The sequence below is a fragment of the Scomber scombrus genome, chromosome 5, assembly GCF_963691925.1.
Source record: "Scomber scombrus chromosome 5, fScoSco1.1, whole genome shotgun sequence".
Classification (NCBI taxonomy): domain Eukaryota; kingdom Metazoa; phylum Chordata; class Actinopteri; order Scombriformes; family Scombridae; genus Scomber; species Scomber scombrus.
In genome coordinates, this window is record NC_084974.1 from 31999005 (window position 1) to 32021116 (window position 22112).

The 22112-nt window shown below is 40.9% G+C and overlaps 1 protein-coding gene across 1 annotated transcript in view; it reads left to right on the forward strand.

Annotated features, from left to right (window-relative positions):
- Nucleotides 1-20301, forward strand: part of il15l (interleukin 15, like) — a 26374-nt gene extending 6073 nt beyond the window's left edge. Inside the window, exons 2-5 of the mRNA XM_062418639.1 lie at nt 7854-7901; nt 13711-13842; nt 19537-20199; nt 20234-20301. Coding sequence (XP_062274623.1) covers nt 7854-7901; nt 13711-13842; nt 19537-19644 — 288 coding nt within the window. The 3' untranslated portion in view covers nt 19645-20199; nt 20234-20301. The remainder of the gene's footprint in view (nt 1-7853; nt 7902-13710; nt 13843-19536; nt 20200-20233) is intronic.
- Nucleotides 20302-22112: the final 1811 nt, after the last annotated feature.

Sequence of the window (22112 nt, forward strand, 5' to 3'; positions counted from 1 at the left end):
ACCTCCTTCCAGAGGGCAGGAGGCTCCTATACTTCCTTCCAGAGGACAGGAGGCTCCTATACCTCCTTCCAGAGGGCAGGAGGGTGAACAGACTGTGTGCGGGGGGGGTTGGTGTCGCACACAATCGAGGTAGCTTTACGGATGAGGCGGGTGGCGTATTTGTCTTGTAAGGAGGGGAGTGGGGCACCAATGATCTTCCCAGCTGTATTCACTATGCGTTGCAGTGCTTTCCTGCTGTATGCAGTGCATTAACTATCAGTTCATTAACTATCTAACTAACTATAGAATCCTCTCTGTAGAAATCTGTGATAGTTTATTCTGAATCATTATCATCATAAACTATAGTAGCCCACTCTACTATGTATAATAATATTTCTTGTTGTAATTTACGTTATCTAGTGAAATGTGTAATTTAGCAGGGGGTTTGAACACTTGCATTGTATGTCACACATGCCTCTCTAAAGCTCTGATTTATTAAAGGTCTGCGTGTATAGAAACGTGTGCAAACTTGACATCACCTGCAAAAAAATGTATGCAATCTGATCTACTAATGCAGCGCACTGAGGTTTGAGTCTTTCTACTGTGCAAGATAATATAAGCTGTCCATTTAGTAGTTTACCGTAGTTAATGTAATATTAGTAGTTTACTGTAATGAATGTAATATGAGACGTTTTTACCTCAGTGTGTAAAATTCAGGGAGGATAAAAATGTAAATATGTTATTTAGCACACACATTGTGTCTCACCAAGCCTGAAGGTAATTTTTCTCACGCTAACTGTGTCTATAAAATGTTTGAAGGGCAGGTATTAACCTGCTGTTACTATGGAGACGAGGAGACGGAGACACAATGACAAAATACACACAGGACGGAGTCTTAAGTGGAATATTTGTGGTTGGTTTTACTAACAGCATTGACTTTGTCACTAATACTCTCCCATATGTTGTTTTTCTGGTAATATTAGTTTTTGTTATAACTCAATATATTGAGAACCTGATCACATTTCATTTTGTTCTTGCAGCTTTCTGCTCGTCCAAACTCTCCATTAAGACACAAAACCCTCATTTAAATACTGCTGTCTGCACCTGTTGCTCCTGTTTTCATTTACAGTTATTCTCAGTAGATCAGCTGCAAAACGCACAATAACTAAACACTCAATATATTGCACTGTGCACGCTATTTAGTACCTTTATTTGGGATCTGAGTAAATCAGGCCCTAAAGGTCTGATCCTAGAATCGCCCCTGGGCCGGATTGGACCCCTCGGCAGGCCGGTTCTGGCCCGCGGGCCGCATGTTTCACGTCCCTGCTTTACAGCTTCTAATAATCAAAGCTTTCCTCCAAATACCTGAAAAACTCAAACTACATAAAAACTCAACTAAAACTTGTTAAATATTTGTTAAACTAACAAGTATGTTTTTTTGTTTTTCTCACTCAACACATTAAAAGCTCTGTTTAGTCGTTGTTGTTGTTGCGCTAGCGGCACAGCAACAGCACAGCAGAGGAATGATCAGCATGTGATACCATCAGGAACCAATTACACTCCAGTAAATAAAGTAAATTGAATTACCTATTATAAAAACATGGCTCATACAGGCTTCAGATGTGGTTAAGAGTGTAGCTCTTTTCCTTCCTTCCTTCCTTCCTTCCTTCCTTCCTTCCTTCCTTCCTTCCTTCCTTCCTCCCATCTTTTTTAATAATCCGGCCCACATGAGATCATATTGGACTGTATGTGGCTCTTACCAAAGATTACTCATAACAGCTTTTCTGCACCACAATCAATAACGTCCAACTGGAGTTGAGTCATTGTTCAGATTAATGCAGATTAATGCTGTGAGATTCTCAGGAATGAAATGGGCCACATGACAACACATGTCTTGTTAGGTCTTGTTCAGTCAGACTGAAAACGCTAAGTCCCAAAATCCCCTTCATCTACAAGAGGAATATTAGGGTTGTTTCCACTGCAGGAACTTCGGGGTCATTTTACGGGGCCGTGACCGTTTTTTGCATGTCTCCATAGCAGTAACCTCACCTGAAGGATAATTTCCCAGAACTTTTAGGGTGGCAAAACGAGTCCCTGCCTCGGGTTACTTACACTGTGCGTAACCAAAAATATCCACCCAGCCTATAAACCTTTGCAGAATGATAAGGTCATAGTCCGGTGGGTCCTATCAAGTTCCTACTCTGCAATGGAGACGCAACGGTTGAGAGGACCGAGTGAGAGGACGTTCCCGCCTCTTAAATTTTACTTAGAACTTCCTTAATGGAAACAGGACTTATGAAAGAGATCAATACATTACAACGTCTATGCGAGCGAGTGTTGAAGGTAAACTAAAGTTGGCATACAGTCCTGAGAGGCCCTGTTCCTCAAATGCATCCCGAGTCGGTTCGTGGATATCAATCATAGACTGTATATAAGAAATGGACACAATGTAACATCCGTGACGTCACCCATTGGTTTGTGGACTGCTGCTCGGAGGCCAATAGTATCGGATCTGAGCAGCGCCATCTTGAAAATTTCCGGTGCATGCTGGGAAAAATAAAAACATGGATTCTACTTATATGGGCATCAGGAGGAGCATGAGGCGCCCTCCTGAACCTGTGAACCAATCAACCTGTCAATCACCACGTAGCCACGCCCTAATGCATACCCTGCTTTATCGTCACATATAAAATCAGGGAGGCCAAAATGTCCCAAATGAACATCATACTGCATTGAAGAAGGCTTTAAACTAGCGATTGAGACCATAAACACATTTTGAAAATGTTTACTGAGGTTAGAAATCAAGTGAGAAGTTGGTGAATTCTCCATTGACTTGTATAGAGACGGAAGTCCTTTTGACACCAAAACGGTCGCCCCCTGGTGGCCTTTTGATAGAATGCAGTTTTAAGTTACTTCCGCGTTGGCATCATTTCAGAGGACCAGAACTCCCCGCCTGATATCAATGTGTCCGCAATGCGTCTTGCATTCATAACTTGGAGTACTGAGCACTATCTTCTTGTGATCAGATCACCCCACTCTTTTTATTTGGATTTTTCAGTATAATGACTATGACTGGGTATCAGTACTCTATACCTTTAAGGTATCCACCAATATAAATCGATACCAAGTAGTATCGAAACATCTCCCGTCAAACGATACCTGCAATCGATCCTTTTGGCACCCAGAGCTCGAGAATATGACTATTTGTATGGACTTACTCACAGCCAATCAACACAAGTGTTCTTGGATGTAGCGGTGAATTTGAGTTATTAGTTAAATACATAAGTGTAAAAATCAAATAATTTAGATTTTATACAATTTTCTGCTTTTATTCAGACCTCATTTGTCCTAAGCTTTTATTAAAAACATGTTAGAAACTCATTCTGTTCATATACTAGATGAAAAAATGAAAGTCATACACTAAAGTATAACCTGTATCTATAGAAACCATAACACAACCTGTATCTATAGCAACCATAGAACAACCTGTATCTACAGCAACCATAACACAACCTGTATCTATAGCAACCATTGAACAACCTGTATCTACAGCAACCATAACACAACCTGTATCTATAGCAACCATAACACAACCTGTATCTACAGCAACCATAACACAACCTGTATCTATAGCAACCATAACACAACCTGTATCTATAGCAACCATAGCACAACCTGTATCTATAGCAACCATAGAACAACCTGTATCTATAGCAACCATAGAACAACCTGTATCTATAGCAACCATAGAACAACCTGTATCTATAGCAACCACAGAACAACCTGTATCTATAGCAACCACAGACCAACCTGTATCTATAGCAACCATAGAACAACCTGTATCTATAGCAACCATAGAACAACCTGTATCTATAACAACCATAACACAATCTACCTAATACAAGTGGTAAAGATTGACCTAAAAGTTAAATGGGTTCAATAGGTTTTAGTTTTTGACCAGATATCATGACACAAAGTGACCTCTACCAAACGTTTGAGCAGACATACAAAGGGATTGGTGCTGGTATCGTCATTTTTAAAACGATACCCAGCCCTAATAATGACAGTGACAGATAAGGCATAATTGTGCAACAGTATGTTAGAAACCCCCCTTAACCCTTATCCACCTGAGTTAAGGGTGAGCCACTGCTGTAGGACAGAAGTGTAGGAATGGGGCCTTAGTGTTCTTCTGAGTCTAAAGGCAAGGCAGCTTTATTTATATACAGCGCATTTCATACACAATGGCAACTCAATGAACTCTACATAAAACAAACATTTAACATTAAGAATTGGAAACAAAAAAACATAAAAACATGCAATTTGAGAAATAAAACCCAAACTTTAAAACATGCAATATACAAAATAAATTATTAACATTTTTATTAAATACATACTAAAATAATTTTAATTAAATGAGTATTGAAATAATTCAATGCAGTTAACTTGTGGCTGTCAGCACAGCTGAGGCACTGTGTGCAAAGCGATGGAGTTGCAAAAGTCTGCGAAAAAAGCTGCATGACACAAGTGGTACTCAAAATATTTTGCCAAGGTTGGCAGGTCTGTAATAATAAAAACAAAGTACAGAAAAATAGAAAGAGAGAGAAATAAAATACTAGAATGGAGCATTAAATATAAGGTTGCAGCATAAAATAATGATTTGCTTTAAAATATTTAAAGGACATAGAGTGCAAATGAAAGATTAACATTTAAAGTGCTTTGAAAGAGCTCAATCATAAGCACAGGAGAAGAGAAGTGTTTTTAACCTGATTTCAGTTATGCTGGTAGTTTGTTCCAGTTGTGTAAAAGCTGCTTCACCATGTTTAGTCTGAACTCTGGGCTCCACTATCTGACCTGAGTCAGTAGATCTCAGAGCCCTACTGGGTTTATATTCTACTAACATGTCATTCATGTATTCTGGACCTAAACCATTCAGTGATTTGTAGACCAGTAGCAGAACTTTAACATCTATTCTGTAGCTGACTGGGAGCCAGTGTAAAGACTTTAGAACTGGAGTAATGTGCTCTGATCTCTTTGTTCTGGTTAAAACTCGAGCTGCAGCGTTCTGAATGAAATGCAGCTGTTTAATGCTTTTTATCTGGGAGTCCAGTCAGAAGACAGTTACAGTAGTCGAGTCAACTTTTCCTGGTCTGTTTGGGACCTAAAACCCTTCCCTCTGGATATGTTCTTAAGCTGATAGAAGGCTGTTTTGGTGATTGATTTGATATCAGCACACCAAGGATTAGGACTTGGTCCCTAGTTTTTAGAGAGAGCGACTCCAGATGTTTAATGACGGCAATCCTCTTCTCTTTATTGCCAAAAACAATTCCCCTCAGTTTTGTCCTGATTTATTTGAAGGAAATGTTGGTTCATCCAATGTGTTACTTGCTCTAAACAAGGACACGTTGACTGTATTGGACTGTAAAGACAAGTCAAGGATTGTTCCATTAATCTTGGAGTTTCTTGGTGGAGCTGATGAGTGAAAATCAAAGTTTTTCCAAGTTTTAGATTGTGAAAAACCTCCTTGACACAACAGTCAGGCGATGGGGGATTAGTGAGCCTCCACTCGAGTGAGATCAGTCGCTGGGCCAACAAGGTTAATGTCAGGATTGGTGCCAAAAATGGTTGATAATGGGTTGAGGGGAATGGTCTGGGTAAAGACTGTGCTTATGGTGTTTGAAGCGCTCTCTCCCAAAATCTTGTCAATTTTCACTACCGGTCAAAAGTTTTAGAACACCCCAATTTTTCCAGTTTTTTATTGAAAAAATGTTTTCTAGCTCACCGTCTTGGTCTTTGTTCCTAAGGTAATAGTGTCATAGCTTGGACTGATGTTTTGGGTCATTATCTTGCTGTAGGATGAACCCCTGACCAACTACGTGCATACCAGAGGGTTCTGCATGGTGCTGCAGAATGCTGTCGTAGCCGACCCTGGATCCAGAAAAAACAGCCCCAGAGCATCATGCTTCCTCCTCCATGTTTAACAGTTAATGTCCCACACTGAGGAACCATCCTTTCTACTCGACGGCCTACAAAACTCCTGCGTGATGAACAGAATATTTTAAATGTTGATTCATCAGTCCGTAACAGCTTCTTCCAGTCTTCAGTAGTCCATTGGTGGTGTTTCATGGCCCAGGCAAGCCTCTTCTTCTTATTTTGACTCTTAGCAATGGCTTTCTAGCTGCAACTCAACCTGTCAAACCTGCAACAGGAAGTCTTCTCTTCACAGTAGAAACTGAGACTTGCTTACTACGAACACTATGAAGCTTGAAGCTGTTGTCCTATGAGCTGCCGATCACGCAAGCTGTTGACTCTCAGAAACTTGTCTTCTGACTCTGTTGTGGCTTTGGGTCTGCCAGACCTCTTCCTTTCAGAGTTTCCTCCAGTTTCTGAGGGAAACTGTACTCACTGACACCTTGACTTTCTTCGCATGTTTTCTCTGTAGGAAAGACCTACATTTTTAAGTGTTTTTGTATAATTTTCAGTTTTGGGTAACCTTACCTGTTTTTTAACCTCTGGCAGTTCAACACTTACCTTTGTACCATTTCAAGCTATTCATTGGACTTGAACTGCTTGAATTTCAATAAAAAACTGGAAAAGTTCTAAAACTTTTGACTGGTGGTGAATGTTAAGACCCAACCATGTGAGTTTGATAAGCAGTTGTTTGCATCTGTTGCAGGCGTGACTAACAGTGAGGTACATTCTGGCTGACTTTGTGGAGGACTTTACTTTGGATTAGGCCATGATGGGCACATATGGAGGAGGAGTGGACCAAAGCCCATTGCTGATCTGTTAATTTCATGCTCAGTACATCTTCCCATGTCGTTCTGATTAAGTTATTTCGAGGTTGGAGACCATAGAGAGTTGAATAATGCAGAGATGCATTTTGGGGTCTACAGCTATGAGGATGTCAGTCAGTGAAAATGGGGGTGTTGCTTCTTTACAAAGTGGAAGTAAACTGGAATAAACAACAAAGATGGGCGCTTTGTTGTTGCTGCTAAACAGCTTAACCCTTGATTGCTGCATGCTTTTACTGTCCACTCCCTTTATGGCACTTTATGAGGTTGCACTTGATGCTGTTGCACTTTAGTTGCTGTTTAGTTTTTAGTGATTCTTTTTTTTCCATGTTCCTTGGTGAAGAAATGACAATAAAATAAGTCTGAGTCTTGGTGAGTTATATTTTGACGAAAGACCCAAGACGCATTTCAAAGCCAGGTCTACTCTCAGAGACAGACTGATCTGGCATATGAGGGCTGTTACTGAGTGGAGGCGACTAGCCCACTCCCAAAAGGATTTACACCCAGAAACATCCTGAAAGTAGCAAAACAATGAGAATACAAGCAGATGACAGGAAAATACTAGTATATTTGTAATAATATAGCACAATGAGTCGATTAATCAAGTAGTTGCTTGCAACAAAATCAATAAAGTCAGTCAATTTAAAGCTTTTTTAGAGACAAAAAAGTCTAAATTCTCTGGTTCTAGCCTCTGAAATGAATATATTAAGAGTGCAAATTAATATTTTATGGTTTCTTCACTCTTCACTGATCGTAAACTGAATATCTCTGAATTGTGGACTGTTGGTTGGGACAAAACAGGACATTTAATGTTTATTGTGTTATCATGGGCTTTAGGAAATGGGCATTCTCATTATACATTTTATAGACTAAATGATAAATAGATTAATTGATAAAATAATCCAACTATTATATCTATAATGATTTGAATTGAGTGATCCCATGCTGTTACATCCTAATCTAACACGTTACAGTATGTTGTGGGGAAAGCTGATATGTGTGTGTCATATTATCTTGTAATAGTAAAATATTTTGTAATGATTGTGCAGGTGCAGGTACTGTTAACTCTTTCTTTCTCCTCAGAATAGGTTGGGCTGCAAACTTTACACTCCCACCGTCATAGACTATGAGGTATGTGCTTTCCCTCTGCTCAGACTCTCATGCTGTAATATCACATCCTGACAACTGTTATCTACTCAACTTATTGCAGACTCAGGAAGACAAAGGTCCCAAGCTGGCCTCAACAAAACAATAAATTACAGCCAGTCAGTGTAAGCCTCAGCTGTGCAGCATTCTTACTGGATTAGGTTTTAACTGTGATTCATGGGAATCCACATTTCTTTAAGGGTCAATGAGGTTGTTTTGTGTACATGTGGCTTAGTTTAAATTTAAAGGGGTTAAAATGTGAAAATAAACGTATGAATAACTTGCAAACGTTCTTTTTTTGTGGACCCAGCATCAAATTTCTGCTTTTAATCCATTTAGAGAGAATATATTAGAGGATTATGGCAAAAATGTCTAAGTGGTGTAACCATAAAAACGTTGTACCAAATAATTCAACTTGCTTAAAAACAGTAAATTCTCAATAAAACACCATATCAACTAGTTTGGCATGATCTTACATTATAAAGGCCCATTTATGCGCAACGTACGTACGAAAATGTATCCTGAGTGCAATTACAACAGAACAGATGCGAGAAAGAAGAAGAAAGAAAGAAAGAAAGAAAGAAAGAAAGAAAGAAAGAAAGAAAGAAAGAAAGAAAGAACAGGGAGAGACAGTGAGATACAGGACCTGCCCGCAGCCAGTGATGACCCGACCAGAAAAAGTCCACAAGGAGCCGCTGTAATGCTTCCATAAGACCAGGTGGTGGAACCAGTACTTGTAGCTTGTGCCACAGAGATGAGGCGACCAGGTTATTGATAACGAGGACTCTTCCCCTGTAGGACAGCTGGGGGAGCAGCCGTTTCCACCTAGACAACTTGGCCTCCACCTTTCCCAACACTCCCTCCCAATTATGTCTCTCTATGTCCTCGTTGCCTAGATGGACACCTAAAATCTTCCAACCTTCTGTTCCCCAGCTAAGGCTCCAAGGAAGACTAGGAGGATGTCTTGAATTCCACTTCCCCACCAGACAAGCTCCACTCTTCCCCCAGTTTACCCTGCCTGAGGAGGCTCTCTCATACAGAGCCAGCCCAGCCTCTAACTCCTGAACGTCCACCTGGTCCCTGACAAAAACATTGTCATCATCAGCGTATGCTGAAATGACCACAGGGGGGCAGTCTGCCAGCTCTGACCGAGAGAGACCCCCCAGCCTGGACGTCAGTCTGTGGAGGAGAGGCTCGATGGCCAGACTGCAATGCTGGCCTGAAATGGGGCACCCCTGCCTGATCCCTCTCGTGACTGGTACAGTACGACTAAGACCTCCCCCCACACCTTTAACACACAACCTGCACCATTATACAATAGCCTCACCCAGGACAGGAAGTGCTCCCCAACACCAAAAGCCTGCAGTGTGGCAAACTGAAAAGAGTGGTCAACACGATCAAAGGCCTTCTCCTGATCAATGGAAACTACACCCACATCAACATTATATAAATCACAGATGTGAAAAATGAGATATGTGAATGATAAAGCTTAGAGAGAATTTTGTAGTCTGTGCACAAAAGCGCAACTGGTCTCCAGTTCTTTAGAAGTGTTAGATCTTCCTTCTTAGGCAGGAGGGAGATCACTGCGTGCCTGCAAGAAGCTGGAAGGGTCCCTTCAACAAAAGATTCCTTTAAAACATCAAGCAGGTCAGGCCCAAGTTCACCCAAAAAGTGTTTTAAAAAATCTGCAGGTAATCCATCCATGCCTGGAGCCTTTCAGCTGTCAATTCCTGAAGGGAGATGTCCAAGCTCAGGGTGTGTCTCTCCTCAGGACTCAGCTGTGGAAGATCCTGCAGCAGCATCTATATTGCAGCTTTCAGCTCCAAACAGGTCAGTATAGAAGGCCACTGCATGCCTCCTAATCTCAGCCTGGTTAGAAGTTAGCCTCCCATCAGGCAGGCGAAGACACACCATCCTTTTTTTTGAGCCACCGATCTCTCCAGGCCGAAGAAGAATCTGGTTGGTGCAGCCATGTTGTTAAGCTGTGTGTTATTTCTACCTCTAACTGCTGCACAGCTCTTTTGATCTTAGCAGTGGAGTATGACGTATACTGCTGGCAGAAAACCCTGATTTGGCCTTTACCTAACTCCTGAATAACACAGCAACTCCTGCACTGAGATTGGAGCCATGACTGAGTACATGCTGCCCCCTCCACCATAAACCCCAGTCTGCCTCATTCATATTATCACAATGTGTTTCCTGCAAAAAAACTACATCAAGCTTTTTTTGACTGACTATCTCTGATACTAATGCCCTCTTCTGTGCACTTCTACCCCCATTTATATTTAAAGAGGCCACCCTCAAGACTTGCATAGGAGGAGAGAGACAAGACAGTAAGGATACAGACAGAAAAACCCAACAGAGAATAAACACCCAGTGTTGTATGATCATGTTGTTTTTACTTGGAGACTTTCATTTTTCGTCATTCTTTTACTTTTGGACTTTTTCAATTGTTTTCCTATAGCAGTGACGTGTTTTTTCAAATGGTAGCGTCGAAGGACTCACAACCTTGTCCAGAGTGTTCACCGTCTGGATGAATTTTTCACCATCAGGAAAATAATTACTCCAAGAAGTGAATGATCTCGTCCAGAGAATATATGTCAGTGTTCTGGGAGACACTGTCTGCCACAGAAACACCATCAGAGTCATCCTCCATGTCCATATCTGTATTATCATCAAGACTGTCCTTTAACAGCTCAGCCTCAACATCCTCAGTCACCTCTTTCTCTGCTCTCCTCTCAAACTCAGCCTCTTTCTGCTCCACAATAGCTACGAGTGCTTCCTGTTCTGCTCTCATCTTGATCGCCCCTTTTCCCGCTGAACTTTCTGTCAGAAATCCTTCAACACTGGATCCCCCAGCCGCTCCAGGAGCTGACGTACACCATAAAGTTTCCTCATGTTTAACTTGGAAAGATATTTCCCGTGTCTGAGTGGGAGAGTCCAAAAACATGAATACTTGTCTCCGCAGAGACTGAACATGTTTCAGTTTTAAATCCTAACAACCCAGACCCACCGAGCGCAGACTGCTCGCAAATTTACCAAACCGCTTCAGCTCCTTCTCCAGCGCCTCATTGGGAACAAAGGGAGGATCTCCTAACACGGTAATCCAGGTTGACGGAACCGCCAGCGGGGAGACTTGCAGAAACTCATCATTAAACTCCAAGCCAGAATCAAGAAGTTGAGTGACAATTCCCTGATCATTCATAAACACTACTACAGCTTTGCTATACGGGAGGCGCAAGAGGTGTTAACGTGCCCTACCTGCTCTCCCACCTCCAGCAGCAACTGCCCCACCGTAGCACCGGAAGAAGACGTCTCAGAAGACGCCATCCCTGCCAAGAAAACACGGAAAAAACACTAAATAAACTTTGCTAACAGTACCCAAAAGATAAATGCAAATGCCTCACAATAAGCACAATAAGCAAACAAAAAAAACTGTTAGAAAATAAAGAACAATATATATATAAACCCTCCTCACCTCTCAGCAACAAACACCAGAAACTTGCTTGACAGGAAGAAAGAAAGAAAGAAAGAATGAAAGAAAGGGAGGGAGGGATTAAGGACGAAACAGCTACTTGTCAAGTTCTCGGATGACACCAATCATGATGGTGCCCTTTCTGAATTTGTCAGATGGTGTGATGACAGCTTCCTCCATTTAAATGTGTCAAAAACAAAAGCAACTCATTATAGATTTTAGGAAGTTTAGCGTCGAACCAAAAGCCAGCATCATACACGGTGAGGAGGCACTGTTTTTGACTCGCAATTGAAGTTCAGTGAGAATACTGAAGGCTTCATTAAGCGAGCAAATCAAAGAGTTCATTTGTTGAGGAAACTAAGCTCTATTGGTGTCTGTCAGGATGTTTTATGTATCTTTTACCAAACTTTCATTGAGTCTTTTAACTTTTTCCTTTATATGCTGGTTTTATGGTTTATCTGTGAAAGACAAAAAGTGTTTAACCCTCCTGTTGTCCTCGAGTCAAGGAAGGAAGGGAAGAAGAAGGAATGGAAGGAGGGAGGAAGGGAGGAAGGAAGGAAGGAAAGGAGGGAGGAAGAAGGAAGGAAGGAAGGTACAAGGTAGGGAGGAAAGAAGGACAGAGGAAAGAAGGAAGGGAGGAAGGTATGGGGGAGGAAAGAAAGAGAGAAGGAAAGGAAAGAAGGAAGCACGGAGGAAAGAAGGAAGGTAGGGAGGAAAGGAAAGAAGGAAGGGAGGAACGAAGGAAAGGAGGGAGGAAGGAAGGGACGAAAGAAAGAGAGAAGGAGGGAGGGAGGAAAGAAGGAAGGGAGGAAGAAAAGTTAGGAAGGAAGGAAAGAAGGAGGGAGAGAGGAGGGAAGGAAAGAAGGAGGGACGAAGGAAGGACAGACGGAGGGAAGAAAGGGGGATGGAGGAAGGAAAGAAGGAAGGGAGGAAAGAAAGAGAGAAGGAGGGAGGAAGGAAGGACAGACAGACGGAGGGAAGGAAGGGAGGAAAGAAGGAACAGTCAAAACAGACGGGGTCAATTTGACCCGGGAGGACGACACGAAGGTTAAATGACATTGTCATCGTCTGCTCCAAGATCTCTGGTGTCAAGCTCAGTGACTTTGATCCAGAAGGCTAATAGAATAATGTGCCAACCTGATCACATGCTTCACAATTCATTTGTAACGATGCTCTCAGGCCGGCGTTATTATGTACCGGCACGCAAAAAAAAATAGTTATGCAAATTATTTTATCCCTTCAGCCATAAAGCTGCATAACAGGAATAACCCACTGATCTTGGTTTTTTGCATCTGGCTTTTTACTGTGTGTCAGTGGTTGGTGCCGATGTTGTTGTGAGGATGATGATGCTGTTAAGATGCTTGATTGTGGATGACAGCTGCTGTATCTATTGTTGTTGTCTCTATTTATAACGAATGGGCTGATTTAACCTTCGTGTCGTCCTCCCGGGTCAAATTGACCCCGTCTGTTTTGACTGTTCCTCCCTTCCTTCCTTCCATCTGTCCTTCCTTCCTCCCTCCCTCCTTCTCTCTTTCTTTTCTTCCTCTCTTTTTCTTCCCTTCCTTCTTTCCCCCTTTCTTCCTTCCTTCTGTCCTTCCTTCCACCCTCCCTCCTTCTTTCCTTCCTTCCTTTCCTTCCTCCCTCCCTCCCTCCTTCTATCTTTCTTCCCCCCCTTCTTCCTCCCTTCCTTCTTTCCTCTGTCCTTCTTTCCTTCCTTTCTCCCTCCCTCCTTCCTTCTTTCCTCCCTCCCTCCCTCCTACCTTCCTTCCTTCTTTCTTTCCTCCGTCCTTCCTTCCTCCCTTCCTTCTTTCCTTTCCTTTCCTCCCTTCCTTCCTCCCTTCCTTCCCTCCATCCTTACCTCCTTCCTTCCTCCCTCCCTCCTTCCCTTCTTCTTCCTCCCTCCTTTCCTTCCTTCCTCCCTCCCTCCTTTCCTTCCTTCCTCCCTCCCTCCCTCCCTCCTTTCCTCCCTCCCTTCCTCCCCCCTTTCCTTCTTTCTACCTCCCATCCTTCCTTCCTTCCTCCCTCCCTTCCTTCCTTGACTCGAGGACAACAGGAGGGTTAAGGAAGTAAGGATGTGGAAGTTTTTAAACCTGGATAACCGATAAAACTAAACAACCTAAGCTGAGAGACAATTAGGCAAGATCTTTCTCTCTGTTATTTGGGTGAACTGAAACTTTTGAAATTTGACTCTATGAAAGAAATCACATTAAAAATACATAAAAAACATAAAAAAGATACTGAGGTTGATGACTTCACAGCATCATCTTTATCTCAGTCTCTCTCTCTCTCTCTCTCTCTCTCTCTCTCTCTCTCCAGCAGAATTGCCCCAGGGACACCCTGAAGTGCTTTGCTGATGAAGTTAAAGTCATCATCCTGGAGTTGAACACTGTTCCAGAGGTTACCAGACGCCTGTACAGTATATTAAACAGCCTATCGAAACGCTTCAACGAGGTGAGCAAGAGAGAAACAGTTGCTAGTCTATACAGGATGTGAATGATTGATTGTGATTGGTTTGTGAAAGTCAAAATACTGTAAAAGAGCTCATTTGAAGTTGTATAAGATGCAATTTGCTATTGTGTATTTTTAACTATTTACACAAAAGGTATTTTTACATGACTTGTAGATGAAAATGAATCATAATTTAATCAGTAAGTTAGAGAATGAAGAAGATATGTAGCTGTGGTTTATGTTACAGTGCAGTACTGATACTACAACTGTTATCGGTCGACCAATTCCACAGATAATTATTTATAATTAGCACCCAGCCAGCGTGTCCATGTGGGCCCCATAAGGGTTAAGTTTGGGCAGCAAATATGGGTCCCAAGTGGGTTTGTTTTGTTTGCAGTTTCCATGATGGTCCCACCTGCGTTTGCCCATATGGGCTTCAAGTGGGTTCTGACTGGGTTTCAAGTGGGGCCCAACTGGATGAGACCCATGTGGGATCAGAATGGACCTTAAATTGGGCCCATTTAGCCAGCCATGGGCTTCACATGTGGGGCTCATGTTACTGAAACCATGTGGGACCCATACAATTTGCCCTGTTTATGCCTATACCCACTTTTCCCACTTACATCCCTTATGGGGCCCATTTAGCCAGCCCACATGGACTTCACATGTGGGGTCCATGTTGCTGAAACCATGTCAAAACACTAAACACAAATATGAAATAATACACAAAACACTGCTAGGTTGAAGCTTAAACAATTATTATTTTACAATAAGGAGACAACATACATACAGAGTGACATCAGCTAATCTCAACCAGCAAAGAGCCTAAACTATTATAGTTTCTAAGAGAACAAAGAAATCATCTGTGATTGGTCAAACATATCAGCCTATATAATTTTACCCAATTGAAGATGACTAGGAGCAGAACATATATGAATATGCACATCTTACACTGGTCATACAACCTCAAAACAAGACCCTTAGGTCGTAAAGGATTTCTTAACACCTTACTAGGGTCTCCACATCCAGGACTCTGAGCTTCTACTTTATTTGGATAAAAGCCAGGACAGAAGAAGAGCAACGGGCCTCCTAATAATAACAAAACACATTCCACAAGACTGAGTCAAAAGCAGTGATTCTACATCAACAATCTGAGATTAAAATGATCAAACCAATCGTTGATCCTTCTTCACTTTTACACCCAGTTCAAGCCCATGCCCACTCAGTACCAACATAGCCAACATTTAACCCATGTGGGGCCCACTGGAAATGTGTTTACCGGATATATAATACAGTTTTCACTAAGTAATTAGTTTCTTGGCTAAAACCTGTTCTAAAATTATTATACTGTATGTGTTTTCTATTTTTTATGCCTGGAGTATAGTGTCACACCTTTCCAGTACAAGTCAATTCAAAGTGCATTCAAAGCTATTAAGATTAGATAGAAAAACAAGGATATATAAAAAGGTACATTTAAGTTGAGGTAAAGAGACGGGAGCTAAAGAAAGCCTGTTTAAGACCAAGGCTCAACTGAGAGGTTGCAAAATGGGGGAAAAAAAGACTGTAAATCATGCAAAGATATGCCAGTAGAGCCCTAGAACATTGAAATACAACTTGGCATGTGCCGAGTATTTTTCCTTTGACTCAAAGATCCTGTCAAGACATGCTCTAAAGTTGTGTTTAGTTATTCTCAAACATGCAACTGCAGGAACAAGAAGAAAACAGTGTTGAGCGGAGGAAGGCTTTAATAAAATGCATAGGGAAACACTTTTTATTTTTTTAAAGATTGGAGGAGAAGTGAAAACTGTTTTTTTCCAAATGAGGCAAACACAACATTGGTATGTTGATGACGGTTGAGTCTTGTTTGTTTTACTTTCTGTGTAGTTCAGTCTGGTTGAACGTTTTTAACCTCCTTGGTATGGTTCATTTGGGCGGGTTTGACCAAAACGAACACATGGTGAACCCTTTTTGAGGAAGTGGTCATGGTCTGGTCACAAACTCTCCTAAGTGGTTGGTTTGTAGTGGGAATGTGATCTGACCGCCGCCTGACCGATTACAAGCAATTGGGCACCACTGCTCTTTTGGTTTGTTTCTTTGGCAAATAATAAGGGTATTTACTTTGGTCCAAATCAGCAGATCAGTTGCCTCTTTGTTGCATTTTGCCTTTGGGTCGGTTTGGTTTCATGCATGTGTAAATTCAAACAAACCAAAATGTTTCAGCTAAAGTCACGTGAAAGCAGTCACACAATGGACTGGCAGAACTGGCATCTCTTTATAGTTGCGATCATCATTTGGGCCACACACCATGCCTCAAAACATGAACAAAATGGCACATTGAGGCAACGTTTTATAAAGAATGTGTTTGAAGGAAAATGGGATCAAGAGCAGGAATGTGACAACACAATCAATGAATCGCAATCAAGGCTAGTACTTCATGAGTAACAGCATCTGTTCACAGAGAGGATACATAACACACTTTTTGGCTTTCACCAACTGGGAGTATAGAGGATTCATTGTCTTGTTGGCTGCATCATTACACTAAATCAGGCGTGGGTGATCAGAAGAGACTCCACATCCTGAGGACTCTGATGAAGACCAACCTCTTTGCAAAGCTGCTGGAGTCTTTCTACCACTGCTCACCAGAGAGCATACTGACATACTGCGTCACGGCCTGGTGTGGAAACTGTTTAACAGCAGACAGAGCAGCTCTCCACAGGGTTATTAATACAGCACAAAAAAAATCACTGGACTCCCCCTGCCCCGCCTCGAGGACATCTACAGAACCCCAGCAGAGCCTGCAACATCAAAAGGACAATACGCATCACCTGTTCTCACTACTACCATCTGGAAGAAGCTACAGAGCCTTAAAGGCCCGCACTTCAGGACTCAGAAACAGAAACTCTAACCAGCAGCTACCAGTGAACTGAACTAACAACCCCCATTGCCACCGCAGCAATTTTACCTCAAGTGTAGTTTCTTTTAATGTGTGTGCATGTGAGAGAATGGACAGATGAGTAGAGTGAATTTCATTGTATGTTAAAATGCAATGACAATAAAGGCATTCTATTCTATTCTATGTCGCACAACTAAACTTTCTGATGCAAATCAGTGAGTTGGCAAACTTTCTACCACTGTAACTACCTGCCTAGGGCTGGGTATCGTTTAACATATTACAATACCAGTACCAATCCAAGTACCCTTAAAGTGATACTGATACCAACTGAGTACTTCATTCCATACCCATCATGTGAATAGAAGCATTACATTTTATAAAATGCCACCACTCCTCCACATCTATGTGATTTGATTTTTACACAGATGTATTAAACCAATAACTCAAATTCACCACGACTTCACCACCACAGACGGGTTGTAGCTGCTGTGGCAGTAGGCCAATCACATGTCACATTAAATCCAACATCATTGATTGACTGTGAGCAAGTCCATACAAATAGTCATTTTTTCTAGCTCTGGGTGTGAGAATGATCGATTGCATGTATCGTTTGATGGGAGATGTTTCGATACTACTTGGTGTTGATTTATTTCAGTTGATACCTGCAGGCATGTCGAACCTATTCCATAAAGGGCCGTGTGGCTACAGGTTTTTGTTCCAACCAATCAAGAGCACACTTGTGCACCAAATTAACTGATGAAGACTGAGATAAGCTGCTTAAATGAGTCGAGCCTGGTGTGGTCCTGCTTGGTTGGAATGAAAATCAGCAGCCACATGGCCCTTTGTAGAATAGGTTCAACAAGTGTGCCTTAAAGATATCGAGTACTGATACCCAGCCTTATGGCGCTTTTCCACTACACAGTTCCAGCACGACTCGCCTCGCTTCGGTACGGTTCCAGGACAGACCTTTTCCATTACAAAAAAGTACCTACTCAACGTGGGCGGGGTCGTCATAGCACGGCTCTGCGAAACTGCTGTGACTTTGTTTTATACGCGACACAAACACATAAACAATGGAGGGCATGGAGGCGATGGTGTACTTGCTGCTGTTTGTGGCTTTTTGTCTCACACAAAGCAAGAAAATTGAGCCGTATAGCTGTAACTATGGCTCGGCTCGCTTGGAACCTCACCAGAGCAGGTACTAAAAAAGTACCAGGTACCAGGTACTTTCCCTAGTGGAAACGCAAAAAGAACCGAGGCGAGTCGAGGCGAGTCGTGCTGGAACTGTGTAGTGGAAAAGCGCCACTACTGGTGCCATAATATTTCATCACTACCAAACAACCAATAACTGAATGTTTCAGTTAAACCATTATCTTGTCTTTGTTTTTGTTTTAGTTTTTGGTATTGGTATTGTTCATAGATATATTTTTGTGTTATCTTGTCCAACAATATAACATCTGGTTTAAACAATTTGAGTTTTTGGTTTAATTTACTTTTCACAAAGTCAAACCTGTTATTTCTGGTTTAAGTTGTTAAGAATTTGGTTTATTTTTCTGCATAAGTGTTACATACATGTTACATTGTGCTGCTGTCAGTCGGCTTATGAGAAGAGTGCAATGTATTTCATCACTGCTCCAGGTCAACCCTCCGTTCATGTTAACAATTCAAAGCTCTTCCACAGCTGGCTGTTGGGTCTGGTTTATTCCAAAATGCGGGTTAGGGTTAGGGTTTCCTGCAGTTGGGTCAGATTGAAGTGGAATCACATTCATACCACAATCGAACTGTACCAAAGTTGGTTTCTAACCGGACCGTGCCACCTCTTTAAGGTCTCAGTGAGTCCATTGTGCGATTGCTGCTTTCACACCTGCCCAAATGAGGTGTACCAAGGGGGGTAACACACTAAAGTTTGATTCAATTGAATTAACCCTAACATACTGTTAATATTCTACACCCTCACAGCCTATGTTCTGGGTCGCTTCTGACCTGGTCTAAGAATCCCCTCATAAAGTGTCTATACCAAATGTTGAAACACAGATGTGTTTAGAAAGCATCAATAGTCGATCTGACTGATCAATAAATGTGATTAAACCTTGATTCATGTGTCAGAGAGCAGAGAGAGTGTATTTTTTAGCTTTTACACCACTAAACATCTCCTATCACACAATATCATGTCCTATTTGACCTCAGACATGAAAATATAACATAGCAATAATGATTGAAATGTCTCTATTTGGTAGTTTTGAGTCTCTTTAGTCACTCCATCTCTGCGTTGCTACAGCAACTAGATGGCAGCTGTCACTCAAACTAACTGTAGGTTGTTTTTAGTCATTTTTTCATCTCTTTTTGGTAGTTTTTAGGTTTCTTTAGTCTATTTTTTATCTCTTTTCGTCATGTTTTTATCTGTTTTTGGTGGTTAAATGTTATTTTATATGTAAAGTGAAAATGAGCAGAACTTTATGGAGCTGTGGGGTTTATTGTATAACCATTAGAGCCATCAGTCTTCACTGCTACATCATAAAAATACATCCTTATAACTACTATCTTATTAAAACTATGAACTATTCATTTCACTAAAACACATGGCAATAGATACGGAGATAATCTGACCCAGAACAGCCTCAATGGACAAACATTTGTAGCATCTAGACAAAGTTTTTGTGCATTTTACGCCACTTTATGAGAGGTCACCAAATTTCAGAGTAACAGACATTTGTGGTGTTTTTACAGCAGTTTTCCAAACAGAATGTAAGAGTTAAGCAAAGAGTGAAAACACTAAATGTATCTCTCCTCTCTTTCCCCAACAGTCGAAGTCAGCGTGTCCTCAGTGCGAGTGCCACAAGGAAGAAAAAGCGGAAATCTTCCTCAGAAATCTTCTTAAAACTCTTCAGAGGATGAACAATGAGCACTGTTAACTGCTCCTCAGCTCCCTCAAAGGACTTTTATAAAGACACTTCAACACCTGTTTTCCTCTTGATGAACTTGATATGATAAGATATGATAATTATTGTATTTGTCATTCAGGTTATACACTATATAGTGCACATCCAAACGAAATTTCATAGCAATGACTACAAATAGTACAGAATATTAAAAAGTGCTGATAATAATAATAATAATAATAATAATAATAATGCATTTTATTTAAAAGGCACCTTACAAGGCACATACAACACAACAACAGTATATCAAACAATATAAATCAGATAACATTTAGTGCAAAGATAAAAAATAAATATGAATGTGACTATAAAGTGCATTAGTACAATAAATAAACAAGAACCTGATTGCATTGTATTGAATTGCAAAATAATAAAACGGGAAATTTAAAATAAAACAAAAGCTATGTAGATATATATATTATATATATATATATATATTGCACATTTGCATGAGTATAATTGCACAGCAGTAGACTGTTCACTTGTATAGTCCATGGAACCCATCATTGGGAGTGTGTGTGTGCAGGTGTGTGAATATGAATATAAATGTGAATTATTAAAGAATAATAATTAGATAAACTACCAAAAATTAACTAAAACTATGGGAGTAGGGAGCCCTGGCCGAACAGAACATGAAGGTGGGGGGTATTACCTTACTTATAAAACAAAGCTGCAAAAACAAGACTTCCAGACAGATAAGGAACAAATAAAACACATTACAACAGTGACAGGCTGCTTAGTAAGTGAGAGAGTATGAGAGAGCGTTCTCCTCCATCCTGTCTTAACCCTTACTTATGGCGCTTTTCCACTATACAGTTCTAGCTATACTTGGCTCGACTCGACTCGGTTTGGTACCAGGAACAACCTTTTCCATTACTATAGTACCTACTCAACGTGAGCGGGGTCGTCATAGCAACACAAACACATAAACAATGGAGGACATGGAGGCGATGGTGTACTTGCTGCTGTATGAGGCTTTCTGTCTCACACAAAGCAAGAGAAGAGAAACCAATCTCTGTAACGCTGTTGATGGTATTTAAAAATGCCGGGTTTGATTCTTGTGTGGGACGGCGCATGACTCTTCCAGTGACTCTCTGACCAATCAGCAGCCGGCAGTCTGATGACGTCACATTTAGTATCGGCTCGGCTCGCTTGGAACCTCGGCAGAGCAGGTACTAAAAAAGTACCAGGTACCAGGTACTATCCCTGATGGAGGAGCAAAAAAAACCGAGTAGAGCCGAGTAGTGCTAGAACTGTATAGTGGAGAAGTGCCAATTACTGTTTATATTCAGGCATTTCTCAGTTTAAATGTGTATCAGATGCACGAAAACATTTTTTTGAAAGTTGAAATATTTCTACTTTTGTATATTCAGGGCCACATAAGAATAAGTTGTCAAATTTCTGGCTTAAAGAAACGTTTTTAATGTATTTTCTTATGTAAAAGAAAAATGTGTCAAATTAGACCCTGATTAGTATGAATGGGTTAAATATTGGGCCGGTTACCAATCATCCAATGAGAGTGAGAGAGAAAAGAAGCAGAACAACACTGACACGTTGATTGTCGACTTGGTTGTTGTTGTTGTTTTTTTGCAAGTCATTCTGCTTTTTGTATAATTGAATTGTGACTTTTGTTGTAGTTGTCGAATCACACTGCAATGAATGAATGTTTAAACATAAACTGCTGAAAATCAATGCATTTCATATATGAGTACATTTTACCCAGTGGTGTTTATACAGACACTGGCCTCTTCATTAAGTACACCTGTGCAATCTAATGCAATGCAAACCAACAGCTCTGCTATACAGTCTACATTTATGACGATTATACATTTTCAGTTTTTGTTGATATTATCAGAAAGTCGATAAATCCTCTGAGCTCTGAGCATCAAGGTCTGCTTCAAGCGGAGATTGTAGTTTCCCCAATCCTTCAAAGCCATTCATGATTTTCTCTCATGAAGTTAAAGAATATATTTTAAGTAACCAGTCTTGCATTATTTTTATAACGTTGATATATATATATATATATATATGAATAGAACGTTGTCTTATTTGCAGTGCTGATGTTCGGTTTCACTCTGTGTTTTATTGTTTCCTTTACCTGCTCTGGGTCTGCACATGGAAAAAAGATGGAAATGATGTATGTACGTATCATGTATGTATGTATGTATGTACAGTCAAGCCCGAAATTATTCATACCCCTGGCAAATTTTGACTTAAAGTTACTTTTATTTGTTGTTTTTTGACCGGAAATGACACAGAGCTGCTGTTATTCACCTGTTGAGTTGATTAAAACAGCTGTTCCCAATGAATCAGGGTAATTAGGATGCTTTAGAACAGCTTGGATTATTTTGATTGGTATAGAACTTTGGATTTTCCCAAAGACTGTGACAGTTTACAAAGGGTATGAATAATGTTGGACATGCCCCTTTTTGTTCAAATGT